This window comes from Schistocerca gregaria, chromosome X, assembly GCF_023897955.1.
Source record: "Schistocerca gregaria isolate iqSchGreg1 chromosome X, iqSchGreg1.2, whole genome shotgun sequence".
In the NCBI taxonomy this organism is placed as follows: domain Eukaryota; kingdom Metazoa; phylum Arthropoda; class Insecta; order Orthoptera; family Acrididae; genus Schistocerca; species Schistocerca gregaria.
The window spans coordinates 626,287,139-626,311,798 of NC_064931.1; the positions used below are offsets into that span (position 1 = coordinate 626,287,139).

The window sequence follows — 24,660 nt, forward strand, 5'->3', positions numbered from 1 at the left end:
TGACTTCTCATCACACTTCCGTCAATACAACGTCTGTTACTTTCGTTGCATAGATACCGAAGCAAAGCTGGATACGTTAACTCTGAGGGCCTGACGTCCGGAGAAACCGTTTTGGCAGGGAGGCGGCGAGGCTTCTGGGGGCGCGCCTAGATCCTGCGCGGAGAGCCTGGATGCTGCCCCGCGGCGCCAGGTCTGGCGTAGCGGGCTGTGCGGCCTCAGTGCGGCGCCGGGACTCGCCGGGAGCGCCATGCTGACCACCGGCTGCCAACAGGTGAGCACGCCGGCCTGCCGAAAGCGCGCGCGCGCACGCTACGCTTCCCCCTCACGACATTTTTCCTCGGCGTTGTCTGTAGCCGTTCTTCCACACCCTATTCTCTTAGTACTGAGTGCTGACGAATACGCGTCAAAATACTACCAATTAGATTTCATGTTATGCCACTAAAGTGAGCGTCGCTTGTCGAATAATGCGTGTTGTCTAAGAAAATGTCGTCTTCGCGCTTCTCCACGTAGAACACCTGTTTACAGTAGATTAAAGACACACATTTCATGTATAATTTATACATGTATTATGCCGCCGTTGTTGATGCTACGCTCAGTAATAACATTTCTTGGCGACCACATGGATTGCGTATTCCGGCAGCAGTGAGGAGAAAACGTTCCTCTAATCTACAAACGCTAATGCCCAAGGCATCTAAACGTTGTTCAGATGCTCATTCGGCACTCCAAATTCGTATTTTCCGTGGCTTCGCCAAATCAATTCTAGCAATTGTTGAGATGGTCTCTTTGACACTGTTGATTTGCCCCATCTTGGTCGGCCGACCGTTGTGGCCGAGCGGTTCTAGGCGCTTCAGTCTGGAACCGCGCGACCGCTACGTCGCAGGTTCGAATCCTGTCTTGGGTATGGATGTGTGTGATGCCCTTAGGTTAGTTAGGTTTAAGTAGTTCTAAGTTTCTAGGGGACTGATGGCCTCGGATGTCAAGTCCCATAGTGCTCAGAGCCATTTGAACCATTTGAAACAACCTCTTCTTGGTCGTCTCTGAGGTTGTGCTTCATATATAATGAACTTGACATATGTGGGACACTAAACGCTATCCTTCCTTCCCTTTCTTTCCAGATCTTCCTGAATATCAGTCAACTGTCTCAAATGTGTGTGAAAACTTATGGGACTTAACTGATAAGGTCATCAGTGCCTAAGCTTACACACTTCTTAACCTAAATTATCCTAAGGACAAACACACACACCCATGCCCGAGGGAGGACTCGAACCTCCGCCGGGATCAGCCGCACAGTCCAAACTGCAGCGTCTGAGACCGCTCGGCTAATCCCGCTCGGCTCAACTGTCTCATACTAAATCAATACGCCGTGTCATAATCGACAGATATACATTGGTCGACTCTGCAGTGAAGGAGAAAACGATGGGAGATATTTTTAGTTAGAGCAGAAGCCGTAGGCTGTCCTTCCCACTTCTGATTCAACTCGAGGGCCATCCGACATTTTTGTTAGTTTTTGTCGCCGATTCAGGTGTGTGAGATACGGCGGCAGTGGCACACAAACAGTACGGTCAATGGAGCAGCAAATTGCAGCACAAAATGAGCTGAAAGACAAACGTAGAGAGCCGTTTTGGGTCTTTACCGGTGCTGCGTAACGCTGAATAATAAACACAGCGCCTACATCAGTGAAGACCGGCGTGCTGTGGAGGCGTTGGACAGGTACGCCGACACTAGCGTGTTTACGCTGAGCGCTGACGGCGCGGCGGCAGCGAGCGCCAACGTAAAGATACAGTAATTTATGCGTGCGCTAGCAGCTAGCAGCGGCGGCTCTGTGACGTAACAGAGCCCACAACGGAGATGCTCCTGGCTGGGGCATTATTTTCTTCTCGTTCGTAACCTCTCGAGGCACGTGACGTCCTAGAGTAGCAGGCAAGAATCTGAAATGTCAGACAGTGCGCACGCGCTGTGCAAAAATGTTTCTACTTGTGATAGGTACCTTTTATTGTACAAACAAGCAGAAAGTCGGGAGGAGGGCAGTTCAAAATTCGGCACGAAATGACCTGGTTTTGTTCTCTCGGCCATTAGCTTTTCCGGAGAACATCCATTCTCGTAGCGCAAGGCACACCTGCTCCTGCATTCCATCTGTTCGCCCCGCTTTAACCCCTCTAGCCTCACAGTCAGCACTTATGCACAGCCTCTATTTGACTCAAAGAAGACGCCCTTTTTAAATGAAGCGCAGCAACTGGACAGACACGTGTTTCCTTTCCTTATATCTGTACAAACCTCATAAGTTAAAAATGAAGGTATCGCTGCATCAGCAGTGTCGAACATTTAAGTGATTACGGCGACGTCTGTAATTGGCTACAGTCGCCAACTCAGTTCGCAATCATTGTCATAAATCGAGAAACCTTAACCATATTCTAGTCCGAATTGTTGTTACTGGGAAACTGAGTGAAATTTGAATTCTCAAGGTACTGCTGTCGTCTAAGAACACATCTGCCGGAGAATTATGTGTACTACGCCTTTAAAAGTCTATATTGACGTGTCACATGTAGTTACGCCATTGAACTGTTTGTAAACATTCGGTTATGAACATATATTTCTTATTTACATTTCGACTGGATGAAGCATTCGTAGCTGTTGTGATCTGAGGACGTCTGCTTCATAATTTGTGCGCAGAGAAATTCCTTTAAACTCTTTTCTTTTTATGAAATATGGTGTATAAAAGAAGCTGATACATGAAGACAGTTGCGGTATCTGTTTGAAAAAGTCATGTTACCGCCTTTAGTTGCTGATAACGTTCTTTATTTACACAATCAGTTCCGGTCGACTGACAATCAACAGGTTCATAAAAGTATTCACAGGATCATGTCAGACGAAATATAAAATCACTATAGTCAGATGATAAAACCATGAATTAGACACTGTTTTCATAACGTGATAAAGATTCCAGTGTATAAAAAGTGTCCCAGCTAGTGCACTTATTCGTGTTATAACTTCAATCGCCCTTAACTTTTACGAACCTGATTATGTCAGTCGGCCGAAACTGCTTATGTAAATACAGAATTTTATCAGCGGCTATAGGCGGGAACATGACATTTTTCAAATATTTAGGAGCTGTGGAATACCACCTCCTGGAAATATGTCTGTTGTCTTTCTTTCACAACAATACTTTTCTCATGATATTCAGACTGCAAGATAATTTTTTTTTGTCCAACTCAGTAACAGTATCATTACACAAAGCAAAATACTATATTTACAGGAAACCAATACGCAATTTCAGATATGTCAGGTAATAACTACATGACGTGTTAGACACTGTTATCACCCACTTTGTTAATTTAGTCATCTAGCTCTTAGTATAGAGTTCAGAAATCACTTAAATTACTTTAGTTTTTTCAAAAATCGTTGACGAATCATTAATCAAAGTGTTTAGTAAAGCTAGTGATCGACTTGTTGCACAGTAATTTTTGCTATTCATTGTTGGTAGAGGAAGCAAAGAAAGGTGTAAACTTTATACACAGAGTAATAAACACGTCAAGGAATAATTGTTAGTTTGAATTTCTTTGGATTAAAGTGGGTATTGTAATTTCTTGAGAGCACGTTTTCATCTTACTTTCTCTAACTGCGAGCTGATAACATTAAGAAATCTGTTAATATTAAAAGTTTTATGACATTCTATTCCCCCTGAAAAATGTGAAAATATGTCGCTAATAATGTCAGTGCCAAGTTTATATAGAATTTGTGAACACAACTAAGAGGACAAACCTGAAGATGCAGTCGGTACTCGAAATATATATAGATTCAATAAGACAACACTAACAGCTGACTGATGATATTAATTGAACTATCGCACCTTTAACTGCGTTCCTTTACTATCAAAGCTCGTGTCTAACCGTCTGCGTCGTGTTTGTGTATAAAAATGAAGAGTAATAATTCACGATACGATATAATATCATAAGATACAACATAACTTCCATACTCAATAAGAAATATACATGAGTGCTTCGATGGATACTTTCAGAATGTCCCTTATTTCCTTTGATAAAAAAAGACATCCATTAGTCCAATATCGAACAATAATAGTTTGTTGTTTTATTCAAATATTCGTAATGGCATGTCCTCGAAGTTTCTGAGTGGACTGTGAATGTTCTGTATGAGACAAGATAGGTGCCGGCCGCGGTGGTCTCGCGGTTCTAGGCGCGCAGTCCGGAACCGTGCGACTGCTACGGTCGCAGGTTCGAATCCTGCCTCGGGCATGGATGTGTGTGATGTCCTTAGGTTAGTTAGGTTTAAGTAGTTCTAAGTTCTAGGGGACTAATGACCACAGCAGTTGAGTCCCATAGTGCTCAGAGCCATTTGAACCAGATAGGAATTTGATCCCATTTCCTTGCAAAAGTACAGCGATTTGCTAACTCACTTAAATACTGCTCGGAACTTCTGGATAACGTTTCTTTTCTTTTATTACAATACATGTTCCGATCATTCCATTTTTTCTGGATTTTGCTAGCACATGTACATCTTTCTCTCTCTCTCTCTCTCTCTCTCTCTCTCTCTCTCTCTCTCTGTGTGTGTGTGTGTGTGTGTGTGTGTGTGTGTGTGTATTGTTTCGTTCAGTATATGGGTTAGGGATGGATCTGTGTCATACTGCATTAGTCAATATTTTATGTTGACGAGCCCCAACACTCATTTATGGTCCATGAAGACAATGAAGATAATGAGCTTTATTCGTATGGCTCTCTCGTTGAGCTGGGGAACTAGTCCGGCGTTCGAAAACACTGGAGTGAGGAAGCATCTGAGAAGCACACTGGCCAATGTATGAAATCAACAGCCGACCGCTGTGCCCGAGCGGTTCTAGGCCCTTCAGTCCGGAATCACGATGCTGCTACGGTCGCAGGTTCGAATCCTGCCTCGGGCATGGATGTGTGTGATGTACTTTAGTTAGTTAGGTTTAAGTAGTTCTAAGCGCTTAGAGCCATTTGAACCTTTTTTAAAAAAAAAATCAAAAACCTTTTAAAGAGCGCACGAATTCGATCTGGCTCGTCCATCAGTTTCACGAGCTAGCGCTTTGTGAGTTGCACCATACGATTGTCTATGAGTTTCATATCTGATATTTCTGCGCCCTAGAGGTCTCTATAGTTTTTTAAGGACGGAGATACTACCCTGACAAAAAGGAAACTAGGCTACCAGTATAGTTATGGTGACGTATTAGTGCGCGACTACTTTTCGATGTTGACTGTGCATTTACCCCTTGACATGTCGTACTCGCCGGTCGCTGTGGTCTAGCGGTTCTAGACGCTCAGTCCGGAACCGCGCGACTGCTACGGTCGCAGGTTCGAATCCTGCCTCGGGCATGGATGTTTGTGATGTCCTTAGGTTAGTACTCGTATTAAAATCGATCAGCTCAGTGGCCGTGGACGAACAGTTTATTACTGATGCGTTCATTCGTCATATACGAGGTCTGTAATAAAGAAATAAATAGCGTATTTAGTAAATTATGCAGTTCGCGGTGGCAGCATTCTAAGCAGGGTCCGCACAGGTCTACATTCGATCCTTTCTCCGCTCGAAGTGTTTTGGGATGCCATATTTCGTGATGCTGATCAAAACGCGCACTATTTTTTACTATTTAGCGGAGGGCAAGAACACGTCTGTAACAAACAGCTTGTACCCTGCTCCTGAGTAGACTGATTTCTATTAAACTTGTCACAGTGTACGGACAAAGTTAAATGTCGAAGAAGACAGTGGTCCACAAAGACGCCTTGGCTGATGCACTACCTGACAAAGAAACTGAAACATCTAGAAGACATGGTCGGATGACAATGTAACTTCAGACTCGTGTACAACATGGGTATGTAAATGATTAACGTTGGAATTCTCTGTGAAAGGTAGAACGACACTTCAATGCTTTAGTGTTGATCATGTTTATTGTTGTTACCAGGACTGGTAAGGTATATAAGAAGATGTGGAGGACACGGAGATGTCACGTACTCGTGTGATACAACGCTATAAGCACCTGTCATAGTTTGAAGAGACACCAATTGTGGCTCTACTTTTGGCTGGCTGGTCGAATCATGCAGGAGCCAGAGTTGTGGGACATTCGGATGTAACAGTGGCTCGATGTTGCACTGCATGTCAAGTTGTCAAGGTTCTGGTCGAACACCTGATCCCCAAATTGTGTACCGAGCGCATCGTAACCCCTTCACATTTACGCCTGCCATTCGAGAAGAAGCAATGGACTCCCAGCAACATTTTGTGCCCTCTCGTACCAATGGTCGGAGACTAGCAGCAACCGGACAAAGGAATTACGGTTCCATGCTTAGGCTTCCGCTAACACTACAACACAGTCGACAACGTATGGAGTGGTGCTGTAAGAGGGAAGGATGGACTATTGTTGCATGGCGTCCCATTATGCGCAGCTATGAATCGCGATTCTGCTCTGCCCCAGATGACCATCGTTGGCGGCGACCTGGAGAGAGTTCCTATTCTTCTAAAGTTTTGCAGAGGCACAGAGGTGTCATTCCTGACGTCATGGTCTGGGGTAGCGGCGATTATGACTTTAGGTCACGGCTGGTAGTGACTGACGCAACTCTGACGGCGAAGTTGTACTTTACGTACGAGGGTGTGTCAAATGAAAACCTTAAATTTTTAAAAAATATTATTTATTGTGCAGAACTGGTACAAAGCTGTATCACTTTTCAACATAATCTCCCCCACGCTCAATGCAAGTTCAAAATGGTTCAAACGGCTCTGAGCACTATGGTTCTTAACATCTATGGTCATCAGTCCCCTAGAACTTAGAACTACTTAAACCTAACTAACCTAAGGACATCACACAACACCCAGCCATCACGAGGCAGAGAAAATCCCTGACCCCGCCGGGAATCGAACCCGAGAACCCGAGCGTGGGAAGTGAGAACGCTACTGCACGACCACGAGATGCGGGCCCAATGCAAGTCCTCCAGCGCTTACAAAGTGCAGAAATTCCTTTAGAAAAAAATTATTTTGGTAGTCCGCGCAACCACTCATGCACCGCGTGGCGTACCTTTTCATCAGAACGGAACTTCTTTCCTCCCACTGCGTCTTTGAGTGGTCGAAACATATGGAAATCACTTAGGGCAAGGTCTGGAGAGTATGGTGGATGAGGAAGGCACTGAAAATGCAGGTCTGTGATTGTTGCAACTGTTGTACGGGCTGTGTTGGGTCTTGCATTGTCATGTTGCAAAAGGACACCTGATGACAACAATCCACGTCGCTTTGATTTGATTGCCGGGCGCAGATAATTTTTTAGGAGATCTCTGTATGATGCAATGGTCACGGTGGTTTCTCTAGGCATGTAATGCTCCAAAATGACGCCTTTTTCGTCCCAAAAGAGAGTCAGCATAACCTTCCCTGCTGATGGTTCTGTTCGAAACTTCTTTGGTTTTGGTAATGAGGAATGGCGCCATTCCTTGCTCGCTCTCTTCGTTTCCGGTTGGTGCAAGTGAACGCAGGTTTCGTCCCCAGTAAGGATTCTTGCAAGGAAGCTATCACCTTCTCCCTTAAAGCGCCGAAGTTATTCACAAGCATCAACACTTCGTTCTCTCATTTTAGGAGTCAGCTGACGTGGCAACCATGTTGCAGACACTTTGTGAAACTAGAGCGCATCATGCACAATGTGGTGTGTTGACCCATGATTAATCTGTAAACATGCTGCAATGTCATTCAGTGTCACTCGGCGATTTTCCTTCACTATGGCTTCAACTGGTGCAGTGTTCTGTGGAGTCACAACTCGTTGTGCCTGACCTGGACGAGGAGCATCTTCCACTGAAGTCACACCATTTGCGAACTTCCTAATCCGTTCGTAGACTTGCTGCTGAACCTTCATTCGTCGATGAATTTCAATAGGTTTCACACCTTCACTACGCAAAAACCGAATAACAGAACGCTGTTTTTCCCTGGTGCAAGTCGCAAGTGGGGCGGCCAAATTTATATTGATACTGCGACGGTATGTGTGCATCTGCACTATGCTGCCACCTACAGGCCATTCTGCACGCTGTTTGTAGCACGCTTACCAACTTACAGGATAATGGCGTGAAATTTCGGTTTGTTATTACAAATTTGAGGTTTTCATTTGACTCACCCTCGTACATTCTGCATCCTCATGTGTTACCTCTCATGCGACTTATCGTGGTGCCATTTCCAGCAGGACAATGCTCGTCGACGCATTGCACACGTCTCTATGAGCTATCTGCGTGGTGTTGGGGTACTTCTGTACCCAGCAGGACCCCCGGATCTGTCGCCGACAGAACATGTGTGGGACCAGCTCGTGCCTCAACTCTGGTCCAGTTCAAATGTTCAAATGTGTGTGAAATCTTATGGGACTTAACTTCTAAGGTCTTCAGTCCCTAAGCTTGCACACTACATAACCTAAATTATCCTAAGAACAAAGACACACACCCATGCCCGAGGGAGGATTCGAACCTTCGCCGGGACCAGCAGCACAGTCTCTGGTCAAGTGCCATAATCCCATCCATCGAGGACCAGTTAGACTAGTTGTGAGACGGCTTGTCTCAGGAGAGGATATAACGGATTTACGACACCCATCCCGACCGAGTCAGTGTATTCATCCCGGCCAGAGACGTTGCAACGTCATTGTGATACGTGAGCTTATAGTGCTGAGCTCTTTGTAAATTTTACTCGATTTTCGTATTCATTGAACTAACGTCATATACCCTCTCAATCCGCTAAGTTTCAACCCCATTTACACTTCCCTTTCTGGGTGCTTCCTGTTTGTGTTAGTGTGTGTGTGTGTGTGTTTCTTTTTTTTTTTCTATGCCTTGCTAGCGCCGAAAATAGCCCGGCAAACGAGCGAGCTAGAGAATGTCGTGCCGCACAAACTGGTGACTCGCGTGGTCACAACTCGGTCAGCTCGATTGATCGCCGCCCTCATTTCTGTACAAAGGGTGCGACGGAATAAAATAATTCCTAAGTAATGATAGGAGTCTCGTATTTTTGTGTCAGGCTTCTATTGCTCTGTCCTTTTAAAATCCGTTATGGTTAATAATCAGACTTCGTAAACACAAAAGAATGTTAGCTGGGACAAGTTAATACTCTTCCATTGTTTGCTGTAAGAGAATCTGTACATGTTGTAATGGACATTCAAGGTAATCGTAGCTGTGATTCGTTTGTTAGGAGTACAAAAATAACATCATCTGTAATGCAGTTCATACCTTCTACACCAGCCCTGCGAAGATAGTGAACTCTTAGAAAAATATTTTGAGAATGAATGCGAGCATAAAATACCGGATGCGTTGCTATGTATCTCAGTAAGAGAACACCGCGGACGGCTCTTTCACATTTTTAAAACGCTCGTTGCTTGAAGCCACCAGGTAGTATCGAGATGTACGTAATAATGTCTGTTAGGGATAGAGAACAGCAACAACGTGAATAAATAAATATCAGGATCGGATGTCAGTCAACTGTTAATAGTCTGAACTCATTCACACTCGTATTCGGGAGAGTACATCCAGAAGAGAATACTTCGATCTTAGACACCATGCGAAATATTTGCAATACGAGCGAAATAGCTCAGGAAACTTTGTCACATGACATTAAATGAAGTACATTTCGCAAGGAGGTAATTATATTCTGCGTGAGTTCGTGACAATACTATCACAGATTTTATCCTGTGTGTGTGGTTTTTTTTCAGACGATGTCCGTTATTTATTGAAAATAAAATATTTTCAACTCGTGGATCTTTGTAGCTTTTTCATATGCACTAACTTCAACATTTACGTAACACAAAATTTTCATAGAATCTCTTATGCTTGCGTGATGTCACATGTCAGATACTTTCTTCATAAGTTATTGATTCTTTTCGTCATTCAGTCTGGTTTTTTTTTTACGAACTTTGGACGGCCAAATTATAGAAACAAACGCTACGCACTTTAGCTTTGTAGCATTGACTTATCGCTTTGGCTGATGCAGCAGAAAAACCTTAATAAATGTGAAGGAAGCGCATGATCGATGTCGTTCGAGAACTTTGAGGCTCTGCTGGACGTGTATAGTAGTGGCAGGCGGTGCTTCCTTTGTGGTTTACCGCGTCGGGTGGGATATCGATATCGGGGTCGCGCGCCGTGCCCCTTATGGTCTTGGCCGGTCTGCCAAGGCGACAGTCGTTTCGTTTCTTTTTGTCACGCAGCCATCTGCGTATCATGACCACTGTTTTAGGTCAAATAAAGCAAACTATAGCAGTTTCAAAATGATTCAAATGGCTCTGAGCACTATGCGACTTAACTTCTGAGGTCATCAGTCGCCTAGAACTTACAACTAATTAAACCTAACTAACCTAAGGACATCACACACATCCATGCCCGAGGCAGGATTCGAACCTGCGACCGTAGCGGTCGCTCGGCTCCAGACTGCAGAGCCTAGAACCGCTCGGCCGGTCCGACCGGCCTATAGCAGTTTCTACAATTTTCTAAAGAGGAAACATAGCTGCGAATTAATAAACTTGGAATGGAAAATAGTGTGAATACAAATATCATCATAAGACATGCAGGTCTACATTCGGCTTAATAAATTAAACTTGAAACCCAAAACAAGCTAAAAAAGACTGCGACTGTACAGAATAAGTCCAGGTAAATTCCAGACACACGAATGTGAAGAATCCTCGGCAACCAGGAAAGACGATGTAAAGATATAGGCAGCAGTTCATGAGATCAGGTTAAAGTTACACAAGAGAGAAATAAATGGAAAATTGGGATATAAAACATGGTGACAAAAGGCACGATATAGCGATATGCACACATTCAAATAGCGGTAGAATCGCGTACACAAGGTATAAAAGGACAGTACACTGGTGGAGCTGTCATTTGTACTCAGGTGATTCGTGTGAAAAGGTTTCCATCGTGATTATGGCCGCGCGACGGGAATTAACAGACTTTGTAGCCGGAATGGTAGTTGGAGTTACACGCATGAGACATTCCATTCCTGAAGTCCATAGGGAATTCGATGTTCCGAGATCCGCAGTGCCGAGAGTGTGCCGAGAATACCAAATTTGAGGTATTAGCTCCCACTACGGACAAGCCGGTGGCCCTCAGTTAACGACCGTGAAGCAGCGGCGTTTGCGTAGAGTCTTCAGTGCTAACAGACAAGCAACACTGTGTGACATAACCACTGAAATCAGCGTTGGATGTACGAAAAATGTACCTGTTAGGACAGTGCGGCGAAATTTGGCGTTAATAGGCTATGGCAGCAGACGACTAACGCCAGTGCCTTTGCTACCAGCACGATATTGCCTGTACTGGCGCTCCTGGACTCGTGACCTTATCGGTTGACCTTAGACGACTGGAAAACCGCAGCCTAGTCCGATGAGTCCCGATTTCAGTTGGTAAGAACTGATGGTAGGGTTCGAATGTGGCGCAGACCCCACGAAGCTATGGATCCAGGTTTCCACAAGGCACTGTGCAAGCTGGTAGTGGCTCCGTAATGGTGTGGTCTGTGTTTACATGAAATGGACTGGGTCCTCTGCTCCATCTGAACCGATCACTGACTGGAAATGGTTCTGTTCGGCTACTTCGAGACCAATTGCAGCCATTCATGGATTTCATATTTTCATACAACGGTGTCATGTCACCAGGCCACAGATGTTCGCAATTATTTTGAAGAACATTCTGAACAATGCAAACGAATGATTTGGTACCTCAGTTCGCCCGACGTTAATACTCTCGAACATTTACGAGGGGCTTTTGAAAAGTCCGTGCAAAAATAAAAACTACTTACGTGTTTGAGGAAAACATTTTTTTATTTTTCGACATAGTTTCCTTTTTGACTTATACACTTCGCCCAACGCTGTTCTAATTTGTTGATCCCTTCCGAATATAAGGAATTGTCCAAGTCTGCAAAATAGCTATTAGTTGCTGCAATCACCTCCTTGTTTGAATAAAATATTTGTCCCGCCAGCCATTTCTTCAAATTGGGGAACAAATGGTAGTCCGAGGTATCAAGGCTGGAGAATAGGGGGGGGGGGGGGGATATGAAACGAGTTGAAATCCTATTTTCATTAATTTTACGACCACAGTTGCAGAGTTGTGTGCTGGTGCATTGTCGTGATGGACGAGGACTTTTCTGTGGTCGAATCGCCGGCGTTTTTCTTGCAGCTCGGTTTTCAGACGGTCCAATAACGATGAATAATGTTCACCTGTAACAGTTTTACCCTTTTCCAGATAGTCGATGAGGATTATCCCTTGCGAATCCCAAACGACAGTCGCCATAACCTTTCCAGCCGGAGGAATGGTCTTCGCCTATTTTGGTGCAGATCCTCCCTTGGTAACCCGTTGTTTAGGTTTTTGTTTGGTCTCAGGAGTATAGTAGTGTATCTATGTTCCATCCACAGTGATGAAACGATGCTTTAAGTCCTGCGGATTCTTCTTGAACAGCTGCAAACCATCCTTGCAACACTTCACACGATTCCGTTTTTGGTCAAGCGTGAGCAAACGCAGAACCCATCTTACAGATAGCTTTCTCATGTGCAACTGTTTATGCAAAATATTATGTACCCGTTTATTCGAGAGGCCCACAGCACTAGCAATCTCACGCGCCTTAACTCTTCTGTCATTCATCACCAAATCGTGGATTTTATCAATGATTTCTGGAGTCGTAACCTCCACAGGGCATCCAGAACGTTCAGCATCACTTGTGCCCATATGGCCACTCCGAAAATTTTGAAACCACTTATAAACTATTCTAATCGAAGGTGCAGAGTCACCATACGGTTTCTCTTTAGTCTCCAGAGGCGTTTTGCCTTTCATAAAGTAATGTTTAATCACCAGACGAAATTCTTTTTGACCGTTTTTGTCAATCACTCGACTTCTTTGATTCACACGAATGCCAAACACAAAGAAATAGGCCAATATGGCTGAAACTTGGTGTGAGTTCTTTCCAAAGATGCTACTAACTAAACATGACCTCGATACGCGCCGGTGGTGCCATCTCTTGGACTTTGCACGGACTTTTCAAACGCCCCTCGTATACGACATTGTCGAAAGATCAGTTCGTGCACAACATTCAGCATCGGCAACACTTTCGCAATTGTGGGTTGCAGTAGGAGCAGTGAGGTTCAATATTTCTGCAGAGGACTTCCAACGAATTGCTGAGTCCATGCCACGTCGAGTTGCTGCGCTACACCCGCCAAAAGGAGGTCCGACATAATATTAGAAGGTATCCCATGACTTTTGTCACTTCAGTGTACAAATGAGTACCGACATAAAGTGTAAGTCACAGTAACAGGAATAATGTTCGGAATCAGGGGGTTGAACAAAAATGTGGAACGCCGCGAGAAATGTATGCATGAACATATCTAAATCTACATCCATTCTCCGCAAGCCACCTGTCAGTGTGTGGCGGAGGGTACTTTGAGTACCTATATCAGTTCTCCCTTCTATTACAGTCTCGTATTGTTCGTGGAAAGAAAGATTGTCGGTATGCCTCTGTGTGGGCTCTAATCTCTCTGATTTTATCCTCATGGTCTCTTCGCGAGATATACGTAAGAGGGAGCAATATACTGCTTGACTCCTCGGTGAAGGTATTTCTCGGAACTGAGCGTCTCTCCTGCAAAGTCTTCCACGGGAGTTTATCTATCATCTCGGCAACGCTTCCAGGATTACTAAATGATCCTGTAACGAAGCGCACTGCTCTCCGTTGGATCTTCTCTATCTCTTCTATCAACCCTATCTGGCACGGATCCCACACTGGTAAGCAATATTCAAGCAGTGGGCGAACAACTGTACTGTAACCTACTTCCTCTGTTTTGGGATTGCATTTCCTTACGATTCTTCCAATGAATCTCAGTCTCTCATCTACTTTACTGACGATCAACTTTATATGATCATTCCACTTTACATCACTCCTAATGCCTACTCCCAGATATTTTATGGAATTAACTGCTTCCAGTTGCTGACCTGCTATATTGTAGCTAAATGATAAAGGAACTTTCTTTCTAGATATTCGCAGCACAGTTCATTTGTCTACATTGAGATTCAATTGCCATTCAATGCACCATGCGTCAATTCGTCGCAGATCCTCCTTAATTTCTGTACAATTTTCCATTGTTACAACCTCTCGATATATCACAGCATCATCCGCAAAACTAAGCCTCAGTGAACTTCTGATGTTATCCACAAGGTCATTTATGTATATTGTGAATAGCAACGGTCCTACAACACTCCCCTGCGGCATGAATGCAGACGCTGGCCATGCGTGCTGGTTACACTGTAGTATTTAACAACGTACGGCACTCATGCAGTGTTCTCAGTACACTGCAAATCTAAGTCGGGGTCAGAACAGTGCCCTGCGTAGCTGTGAGTGCATTATGTGAGAGTTAGTGACCCGAACGTGGGAAAACTGCTGATGATCGTACAGCGGGTGCTTTTGTAACCAAAGTAGCCGAAGTGTTTGGTGTTTCAAGAGGCACTTCAACGGAGATTTATACCGTATACAGGGAAAGGGGGGGGGGGGGGGGAATCATAGGTTAAATCACAACGTGGACGGAAGTGTGCGTTGAGTGATCGCGACAGATGGTCATTGAAGAGTATTGTGACGAAAAATAAGACGACAGCTGCAAAAGTCACTACAGAACCGAACGCTGCACTCGGCGACCCTTATCAACACGAAGGGAGTTCCATAAGCAGGGTAGTCCAGGGCGAGCTGAAATTCCAGAATTACTCATCCGTCATGCAAACGCCCGTATTAGGGATACGTCGTGCAGAAGCCATAAAACCTGAGCTATGGAGCGATAGAAGAAAGTCATTTGATCGGATGTGAATTGTTCCACACAGTTTCCAACTTCTGGCCGAATTTACGTCCCAAGAGTGAAACATGGCGTGAGTTCTGTGATGGTCTGGAAGTGATATCGCAGTATTCCCCCACAGGTAGTCTGCAAAGTCGCATTACTGCCAAGGATTATGTGACATTTTGGCTGATCTTGTCCGTCCTCTGGTGCAATGTTTGTCTCCCGGTGGTGATGCTGTGTTCCAAGATTACAGGGAAGCTGCTCACATCGTCCAGGACTGGTTTTTTGACCACGAGGATTAACTGTCGCGCCTCTCCTGACCATCACAGTTGCAAAATCTCACTACTGTTGAGCCTCTGAGATCTACTTTGGAGAGAAAGGTGCGTAATTACTGTCATACTTCATCATCGTTTTCCTGAGCTTGCCACTATTTTGCAGGAGGGACAGTACAAGATTCCCTTGAAAATTATACATGACCGTTTGGAAGCAGTTTTGAATGCTAACGGTTTTCCTACACTGCATTAGGCATATTAATATGTCGTGGCCCGTCCCCGGTAACTGAGAGGTCAGCGCGACAGACTGCCAATCCTAAGGGCCCGGGTTCGATTCCCGGCTCGGTCGGAGATTTCCTCCGCTCAGGGACTGGGTGTATATATATATATATATATATATATATATATATATATATATATATATATATATATAAAAATTTAGGAACACCAAAACCACGACTTTATATATATATATATATATATATATATATATATATATATATATATATATATATATAAAGTCGTGGTTTTGGTGTTCCTAAATTTTTGTCCACCGCGTGTATAACTTATGACCTAAAAAGCAAGTAATTTAATTGTTATCACGGGTTTTTATAATTTAGCGTATATTTTAAATAATATTTGTGTATTTATAATCCTCTGTTGCCAACGTTATGTGATAAGTAAACACAGGAGACGTCTTAGACAGTGGAGTTAGTTCTAATGGCCGTCGAAATAATGGGAAGGTTTACTAGTTTGTTTTGTGTCACACTGTAGTATTTTTGCGAAATTTTAAATTTGATTCTAAATGATCCACGAAAACTGTGTGTTACTGCAGTAAAAGAAGGTAGTTTGCATTTTCCTAGGCGGTGTATTCATATTACGAGCTAGCGCGTTCAACCAACCACACCTAGGCGGGCCAAAGAGGGAAAGGACAAAGGAGTTAATGCCTCGACCTCAGAGAGGTTGTTAGAGAGTGGGAAGTATATCAGTGGGGGAAAAATAGGAGAAGAAATAGACAGTAGCCCCATCTGACAGCACAGCTCTGCAGGGCAGTCCTTCTCAGTGGTTGATGATGTCGATCGATCCTCGAGTAGTTTTTTCTGTCTTAACATTCCTCAGTTGTGGCTTACCACGATTCATGTACGCCGTAATTACCCTTGACGCTGTTGCTATCGACACAACTGCCACACTGCCAGTATCGCCGATATCCAACTAAAGATGTTGCATCAGTCTGAGGCCTCCAGTTTTCCCAGTATCTTTGGACGTGTCCGAGGACCCCGGAAAACTGGGAGACTTCAGACTGATGTAACAACTGAAGTCGGAGTATTGATGATACTGGCAGTGTGACAGTTGTATCGAGAGCAACAGTGTCAAGGGTGATTATGGCGTATATGACTCGTGGTAAATCACAACTGAGGAATGTTAAAGACCGAAAAAATTACTAGCGGATCGGTCGAAAACACCGACCACTCAGAAGGAATAGAAGAACCTTGTTGACAGAACTCTGTGAGTGTATAATAAAACATGTTACTGTAATCAGTCCAGTGCAAAAAGGCTGAAGCAGAATATCTCCCGTAGGATAGTTCATTAAATCATCAAATGCGTTTTCACAAGAACAGTTCGACTTCGTTAACACTAAACCTCCAAAGTAGCACATAGTTTGGCTTGCAACTCCCCACCGGTTAACGTGAATGTATTGTTGCCTGTCAAGACCTGTTTGTATAGTTAAGCGTGCACCGTACTGGCTTGCGAGACAAGGAGGGGAACTACACCTGAATCGAATCTGCGCACTCGACTAACAACTGCTGGCCATGCATACATGTCAGCCTGAATGTGGTTGCTGGGTGGGATTCCCACACTTGGCGCGACAAATGCCGGGCTGAATCCTCATCCCCGCCTCAGAAACAAAACACATAAACTGTTAAAATAGAAATGCAGAGTGCAGAATGACCTGCAGGGGCTTGGTAAATGGTGCAGGCTCTGGGAATTCTCCCTGAACGTAAATAAATGGAACATACTGCGCATACATAGGAAAAGAAATCCACTATTGGACAAATACACTATTGATGACAAATTGCTGCAAACAGTATCAGCAGTAAAATATCTAGGAGTAATATCCAGAGCGAATTTAAGTGGAATGACTACGTAAAACAGATAGTAGGAAACGCAGATGACTGAGATTCATAGGAAGAATCTTAAGTAAATGTAACTCATCAACGAAGGGAATGGCTTATATGGCGCTTGTTTGACCGATTCCTGAGTATTGTTCGTAAATGTGGGATGCTTACCAGGTAGGACGAAGCGCGCCGGCGCTTCGTCACGCTTTCGTTTGTCGGCGCGAGAGCGTTACCGAGTGCTACAAAAAAATGTTTCAAATGGCTCTGAGCACTATGGGACTTAACTGCTGAGGTCATCAGTCCCCTAGAACTTAGAACTACGTAAACCTAACTAACCTAAGGACATCACACACATCCATGCCCGAGGCAGGATTCGAACCTGCGACCGTAGCGGGCGCGCGGTTCCAGACTGTAGCGCCTAGAACCGTGCGGCCACTCCGGCCGGAGAGTGCTACAAGACAGGCGTTGTGCATCATGGAGAAGTATACCATTCATATACATTTCGACAGAGCCCTTTCCAGGAAGAGTCGAACAACATATTACTTCCTCCCACACAGATCGCGCGCAATGACCACCTGAGAAAATACGGGACATTAGAGCCAGTTCAGAGGCTTACCGACAATCATTCTTCCCACGTTCCATTCGCGAGCAGAATAGGGTAGGGGGAATCAGCTAGTGGTACAAGAAGTATCCTCCGTTACACACCATTCGGTGGTTTGCGGGGTATAATGTAGATGTAGAAATAAGCAAACTTATGGTACCTGGCGTTTGTGGCAACAGAAAGGCCATACGGCTACTGAATTAAAATGAACGTTGTTGTCGTATCATGAAAGAACGACTTTCCATCGTTAGCATACCGTGGCACAACCCGGACAAACGATACAGGAATAGCAGGCTTGTTGCCGAACGACATCACGGTCTTCCGAGAAGAAACTGTTCGGATGATGCTGCTGGATTTCTTCGTACTGCGTTGCACGGACTTGTGCGTGACTTGGGATACGTCCGGCAAACTCTCAACTACTCGAACATTATCGTGCATCAATGGTGTGTTTCAAAGGAGATAATATGAGGCACTTGTCCTCCTTGAGGCTTTAACATCTTCATCCTTCTGTCAAAGATATTTCAAAAATTAAAATTCATCCTGCAGTCTTCAGTGGAGAGCATTATTCAGAGAAGCATATAACGAAACAGAAAGATGTGGTGAATTAATGCACATGTTTGAAAAACACTATTTAAAAGGAAATAAGTTACTGAGGTTATTTTCTTCCCCTTGTCGTCTCAGAGTTTCTATAAATTGGCTCAAATTCAGGGTCTATTCCAACTTTACTAGGACGAATCCAGATTTTTTCGTCATTTATGTATAAATTTTAAAAATAAAATGTTGCAGAACCTTTTTAGTGTTCATCAGTTTTGTAATTTATTGTTTTCGTAATAATTTCCGACTACGAGTAGTAAATCACTTGAACTTTGAACATAACAGAATAAATAAATCAACATTACAGTATCAATCACAGCAGTATAGATCAGAAGACACCAGAAAAAATGTTAGCACGTCATACTGCATTACAGAATAGTGGTGAATCGCAACGAAAATTTAGATAATAGGTTGATTTGGGAGAGGGGACCAAACAGCGTGTGACTGCTACGGTCGCAGGTTCGAATCCTGCCTCGGGCATGGATGTGTGTGATGTCCTTAGGTTAGTTCGGTTTAAGTAGTTCTAAGTTCTAGGGGACTGATGACCACGGCAGTTGAGTCCCATAGTGCTCAGAGCCATTTGAACCATTTGAACCAAACAGCGTCGTCATCGGTCCCATCGGATTACGGAAGGATGGGGAAGGAAGTCGGCCGTGCCCTTCATAAGAAACCATCCCGACATTTACCTGAAGCGATTTAGGGAAATCACCGAAAACCTAAATCAGGATGGCTGGACGCGGGTTTGAACTGTCGTCCTTCCAAATGCGAGTCCAGTGTGCTGACCACTGCGCCACCTCGCTCGGTTTTAGATTAAAGTGACGAGCAATGCTCAGCTCGCAACGCCAAAATGTTTATACATCGATCTTTACATTAAAAGGTAAACGTCATTCATTAATATTTTATAAAATTTACAATCCAGTTGCTCTAAAATTATAATAAGAATAATAGTTTTGGTAATTTCAGGAGCTTTCCTCAAAATTAAAAAAAAATGTTTAATGCGGCTTTTAGTGGTTTGACTGTAATTTTGAAAAAAAAAATTATTACACATTTTTGTATTTGTACATAAGTAAAATAATATTCTACAGTTTATTTAATCATACCGAAGAAACAAAATTTTTATGGTTTCTTAAGGATTTCCGTTATCGTCCTAGGTTTGAAAAAAAAAAAAAAAAACGGCGATGCATCATGAAGGAACTATCCAAATGGGATACATCACATCGATAGATGTAGAGTACGTATGCGGACAAACAAATTATTACTATATCAGAAAAATTAGAAGGTTCATTCAAGAGAAGAGAGACACAAACTGAGCAAGTCAACAATTCGTTGATCCCCCTCTGACCCTTTTGCAAGCAATGATTTGGCTTAGCATTGATTGATGGAGTTGCTGGGTGCCCTCCTGAGAGATATCGTGCCAAATTCTGTCCAATTAGATTGTTAAAATATCGGGTTGGTTAGAGGGTCCTGTCCATAATGCTCCAAACGTTCTCAATTGGGATAAACCCGGCGACCTTGCTGGTCAAGCTAGGGTTTGGCAAGCACGAAGATAAGCAGTAGAAACTTTCGCCCTGTGTGCGAGCATTATCTTGCTGGAATGTAAGCCCAGGATTGCTTGCCACGAAGGGCAACAAAATAGGGCCTATAATGTCGTCGGCATACTGATGTGCTGATGTGCTCTAACGGTCCGACGATGACAACCAAAGGGGCCCTGCTGTGAAAAGAAATAGCACCCCAGACCATCCATCACTCCAGGTTGTACGGGCCGTATTGTGGGCAACAGTCAGGTCCCACTGCTGTCTGGGGCGTTTCCAGGCACACCTTCGGCCTTGAGTCTCATTAACTGGAGTAGAAGTGCCTTCCACTTCGAACTGAGCCCTGATGGGCAGCGAAGACGTGTCTGGAAACATCCCGAACTGCAGTGGGACACCAACCTGACTGTCGTACGCCGTACACCCCAACAATCAAGTGTGGTGGTCTTGGGTGCCAATTCTTCACGTAGCAGGACCCCTTTGGTTGTCATATGTGGTACCCTTACAGCATAGCGGTATGTCGAACATATTCTACGCCCTATTTTGTTGTCCTTCACGGCAAGCCATCCTGGGCTTACATTTCAGCAAGATAATGCCCGCCCCCGACGGCGAGAGTTAATAATGCCTGTCTTCTTGCTTGTCAAACCCTACCTTGGCCATCAAGGTCGCCAGATCTCTCTCCAGTTGCAAATGTTTGGGGCATTATGGCAGGGCCCTACAACCAGCTCCGGATTTTGACGAGCTAATGTGACAATTGAACAGAATTTGGCAACATATCCTTCAGGAGGGTATCCGCTGATTTTATCAATTAGTGCTAATGGCTAGAGGTGGACCAACGCGTTATAGACTTGCTCTATTTATGAAGTTGTTTCTCTTGAATTAATTATCCATTTTTTCTGAAACTGTGACCATTAGTTTGTCTGTACGTGTACATAACATCTACTGATTTCCGTCCAGTTCGATTAATACCTACGTGATGCCTCGGATGTTAATATTATGTAAAATTTGCGGTATAGTTGCTTTCAAATTGCAGTCTAAAAGCTATATAAATAATAATAATTTTGACAAATTCGGAAATCTTCCTCAAAATTAAAACAAAATATATGTAATGCAACTTTTAGTGGTTTGATTCTTATTTTGAAATAATATCTTATCACATATTTGTATATTTGTACCTAAGTAAAATAATATTCTACATCTAATTTAATCATAACAAAGTACCAAAATTGTTATGACCTCGGGAGCACGTCCCTTAATCGAGTAATACAATTATTTTAGTGTACCGAGAAGTACAATATGTCTCGAAAGGGAGCCAGTGATCATTTCCATTTCAAGGCGCAGTCAAAGTTTTAATTATCACCTCAAACAACACAAAAAAACAAAAAAAATCATCTACTAAGGTTGCACGCAGCTACAACATTTCTGTTGCTGCCGAAAAACAATTACCGCAAGATTCAGCGAACTGTGCCACTTAATTATGTGTCTAGTGATTTGCTACGATACTGTGGGGTGGGGATGTCACTGTATACCTGGACTACAAAACGTACCTGCAAACTAAAAACAAAAAGTAACTAGTAACTTTTCTAGAGAAATGGATAAAACTTTATTAGTAACCCTCGTCCACCGTTGATAGCGTAATTAAGTGCTACACTCTATGAAGAAGAGCGTAAAATCTCTAAGGCGCTGCAGTCATGGACTGTGCGGCTGGTCCCGGGCGGAGGTTCGAGTCCTCCCTCGGACATGGGTGTGTGTGTTTGTCTTTAGGATAATTTAGGTTAAGTAGTGTGTAAGCTTAGGGACTGATGACCTTAGCAGTTAAGTCCCATAAGATTTCACACACATTTGAACAATTTTGAGCGTAAAATCCCTCTCGAAGCAATTTATTAGATGTATTCATCCACTTAGATACAGTGGCGCAGTGGGTAGTACACTGGACTCGCATTCGGGAGGACGACGGTTCAATCCCGTCTCCGACCTTTCTGATTTAGGTTTTCCGTGATTTCCCTAAATCGTTTCAGGCAAATGCCGGGATGGTCGCTTTGAAAGGGCACGGCCGATTTCCTTCCCAATCCTTCCCTAACCCGAGCTTGCGCTCCGTCTCTAATGACCTTGTTGTCGACGGGACTTTAAACACTAACCACCACCACCACCACCACTTAGATACAAACTGATGTCATGTACCTAACATCGCGGCAGCCATGGCATATTGTGGGTAAAGGCGTGTTTATCGCGTTGCATCCAAAAACCGCAAATACAGTTTTCACTGCTGGGAGGGGGGGTGAAGTCTAATTTAGTCTTCCTGAAATTAACGCCAGGAGTTCAAAACGCTGTATGTAATTATTTTTTCCTATTTACTTAAACATATTAAATGTGCGTTAAGAAGAATACTACAAAGTAAGCGCTATACTGCAGGTATGCGCTAGCAAACGTGAAACTTAAATTTTAGATATGTTTTACACTGTAATAATCATTTCTGAAATGTTTCAACTATCACAATGTATACCGCCCATGCAAAAATTTCCGAGACTGATTTTATCCCTGCCCAAGCGACGTTAAGTCAGTAACTACGGTGTAGTTCGAACTAATAACAGTAAAGAACAGATGTGCATTCGGCCAGTCAGTTGGGTTATTGTTACACAAATGGAAATGGAAATAAGCGTTTGACGTCATTGGCCGGGAGGCCCCTTACGGGGCAGGTCCGGCCGCCTTGATGCAGGTCTTATTACAATCGACACCACATTGGGAGACCTGCGCGCCGGATGGGGATAAAATGATGATGAAGACAACACAACACCCAGTCCCTGGGCGGAGAAAATCTCCAACCCAGCCGGGAATAGAACCCGGGCCCGCAGGACGGCAATCCGTCACGCTGGCCACTTTTTTTGCGTTTTGTTCGGTATTTTTCGTTGCGTTCGGTCTGGGCGGACGTCACAAGACATCCGTTCAAGTTGATCGTTGATTCCTTTACTCAGTTTGTTATTACAGAGGGCGAGCAGCCCTCTGACCGAACACCCTGAGCTACCGCGCCGGCTACCACTCAGCTACCGTGGCGGACTGTTACACAAATGAAAATGGTTAAGTGTTGAAGACATTCTCCAGAATGTTTCGAAGAAGAGAAAAGTGTGAAAAGTTTGTTCCCAACGAAAACAACGACGCGTGGACGCTCTCCGCGACTTAATTGAAATGCAAAGCGCAGACACTTATTTTCTGGAAAAAGTCATCATAGATTTAGTGTTATCAATATGAACCTACCACAATACGACAAAGTGTAGGAAGTCAGATGAAGGGTCTGCCGACATATCCGACATTTAAGCTAATGTGAAGCACGAGCTGAACAACATCTCAAAGGAGGACTTTCGTGACACTTTTACATGGTTACATGAATGTTATGTGCGTTGGAGTCGATGGGGAGGAGAGGCTATGTAGAACACCTGAAGCATCCAACCCACCATCTTAACTTTTCTCGATTTTTATTAACCCACTCTCGAAACTTTTTGGACTAACTATGGCCACCCTTCTAAGAGAGAAACGGGTAGATGAACAGAATTTTAAAGTCACGTAGTATGAGATGGGAGCGGGTGAAAACCTGTAAGGCTATGTTATCAACATGATGGCCCTTTTGAAAGCCAACAACTCGGATACAACTCGTAATTTTCAAATGAAAAGGAGACCGTATGACATATCAGACAGATAGAAAATTGTACGAAAAAAACAGTGCTGTCTTCCATTTGATTTTGGGTTCAACTCCTCTTTTAGTTCACCAAGAATTCTACCTTTTCTAGTGAACTGATTGAATTTATTTACTAATATTAATGAAAGTAACTTTTTCTTCCTTTTGGCGCCATTCTTGTTCTATTTTTACATATAGCGGTGATTATTTAACACTAATTCGGAACCGCCATTTCTGTGGCCAGTTTCCCCCTCTGTCACCTTAATCTAGGGTAACAATGAGCCACTTAAGCGGAAACTGGTGTAAGACTTTTTTGTTTTGAAATAAGATATAACGGCATAAAACCTTTAGTTAAACATTTGTTTTGGTGTAAACGATGAAAAAAGGTTTCTAACGAAAACGATTCAGACCAAGAAAGGATTTTCTAAGACTCACAATTCAAGATGTTAAGAAAGGTGTCGGATAGTATGGGACAAACGACAAAATATCACCATCATCATCATTTATTGCATTAACGCGCCTTTAAGGGCTACAGCAGATAAACAACTACAGAAGGAGGAAAAATAGCACTCCACAAAAAATTATAAGAGAACACACTACAAAAAGCACGACGAAAAAGGAGATCAGTCGCTGACAAAAGAGAAGATACCTACAGCAGATGGCAGTCCAACGTTGCCGGTCTCTAGCTTCATCTTCCACCACCTCTGTCGGCTCTTCTTCTTTAATAACTGTTGACACTAGATCCTTCCATCGCGTCCTCGGACATCCCCATGGGCGTTTTCCAGCAGGTTGAGAATGGAGGGCCGGCCTGTGTGACCAAGCGGTTCTAGGCGCTACAGGCTGGAACTGCGTGACCGCTACGGTCGCAGGTTCGAATCCTGCCTCGGGCATGGATGTGTGTGATGTCCTTAGGTTAGTTAGGTTTAAGTAGTTCTACGTTCTAGGGGACTGATGACCTCAGAAGTTAAGTCCCATAGTGCTCAGAGCCATTTGAACCATTTGAGAATGAAGGAATCGGTATGGGAGGGATCTATGAGCTCGAAGGATGTGGCCAAATCACTGTAGCTTCTTGACCAATGTGTGACTTTCTAAATCGTTGGTACAGATTTTTTTAGT

The 24,660-nt window shown here is 43.7% G+C and overlaps 1 protein-coding gene across 2 annotated transcripts in view; it reads left to right on the forward strand.

Moving 5' to 3' along the window:
• The first annotated feature begins 225 nt into the window (after nucleotides 1-225).
• Nucleotides 226-24,660, forward strand: part of LOC126299088 (palmitoleoyl-protein carboxylesterase notum1) — a 347,427-nt gene continuing 322,992 nt past the window's right edge. The window contains exon 1 of one of the 2 annotated variants that reach the window (XM_049990760.1): nucleotides 226-271. In XM_049990760.1, coding sequence (XP_049846717.1) covers nucleotides 248-271 — 24 coding nt within the window. In that variant the 5' untranslated portion in view covers nucleotides 226-247. The remainder of the gene's footprint in view (nucleotides 272-24,660) is intronic. The other variant, XM_049990761.1, reaches the window with a different exon arrangement.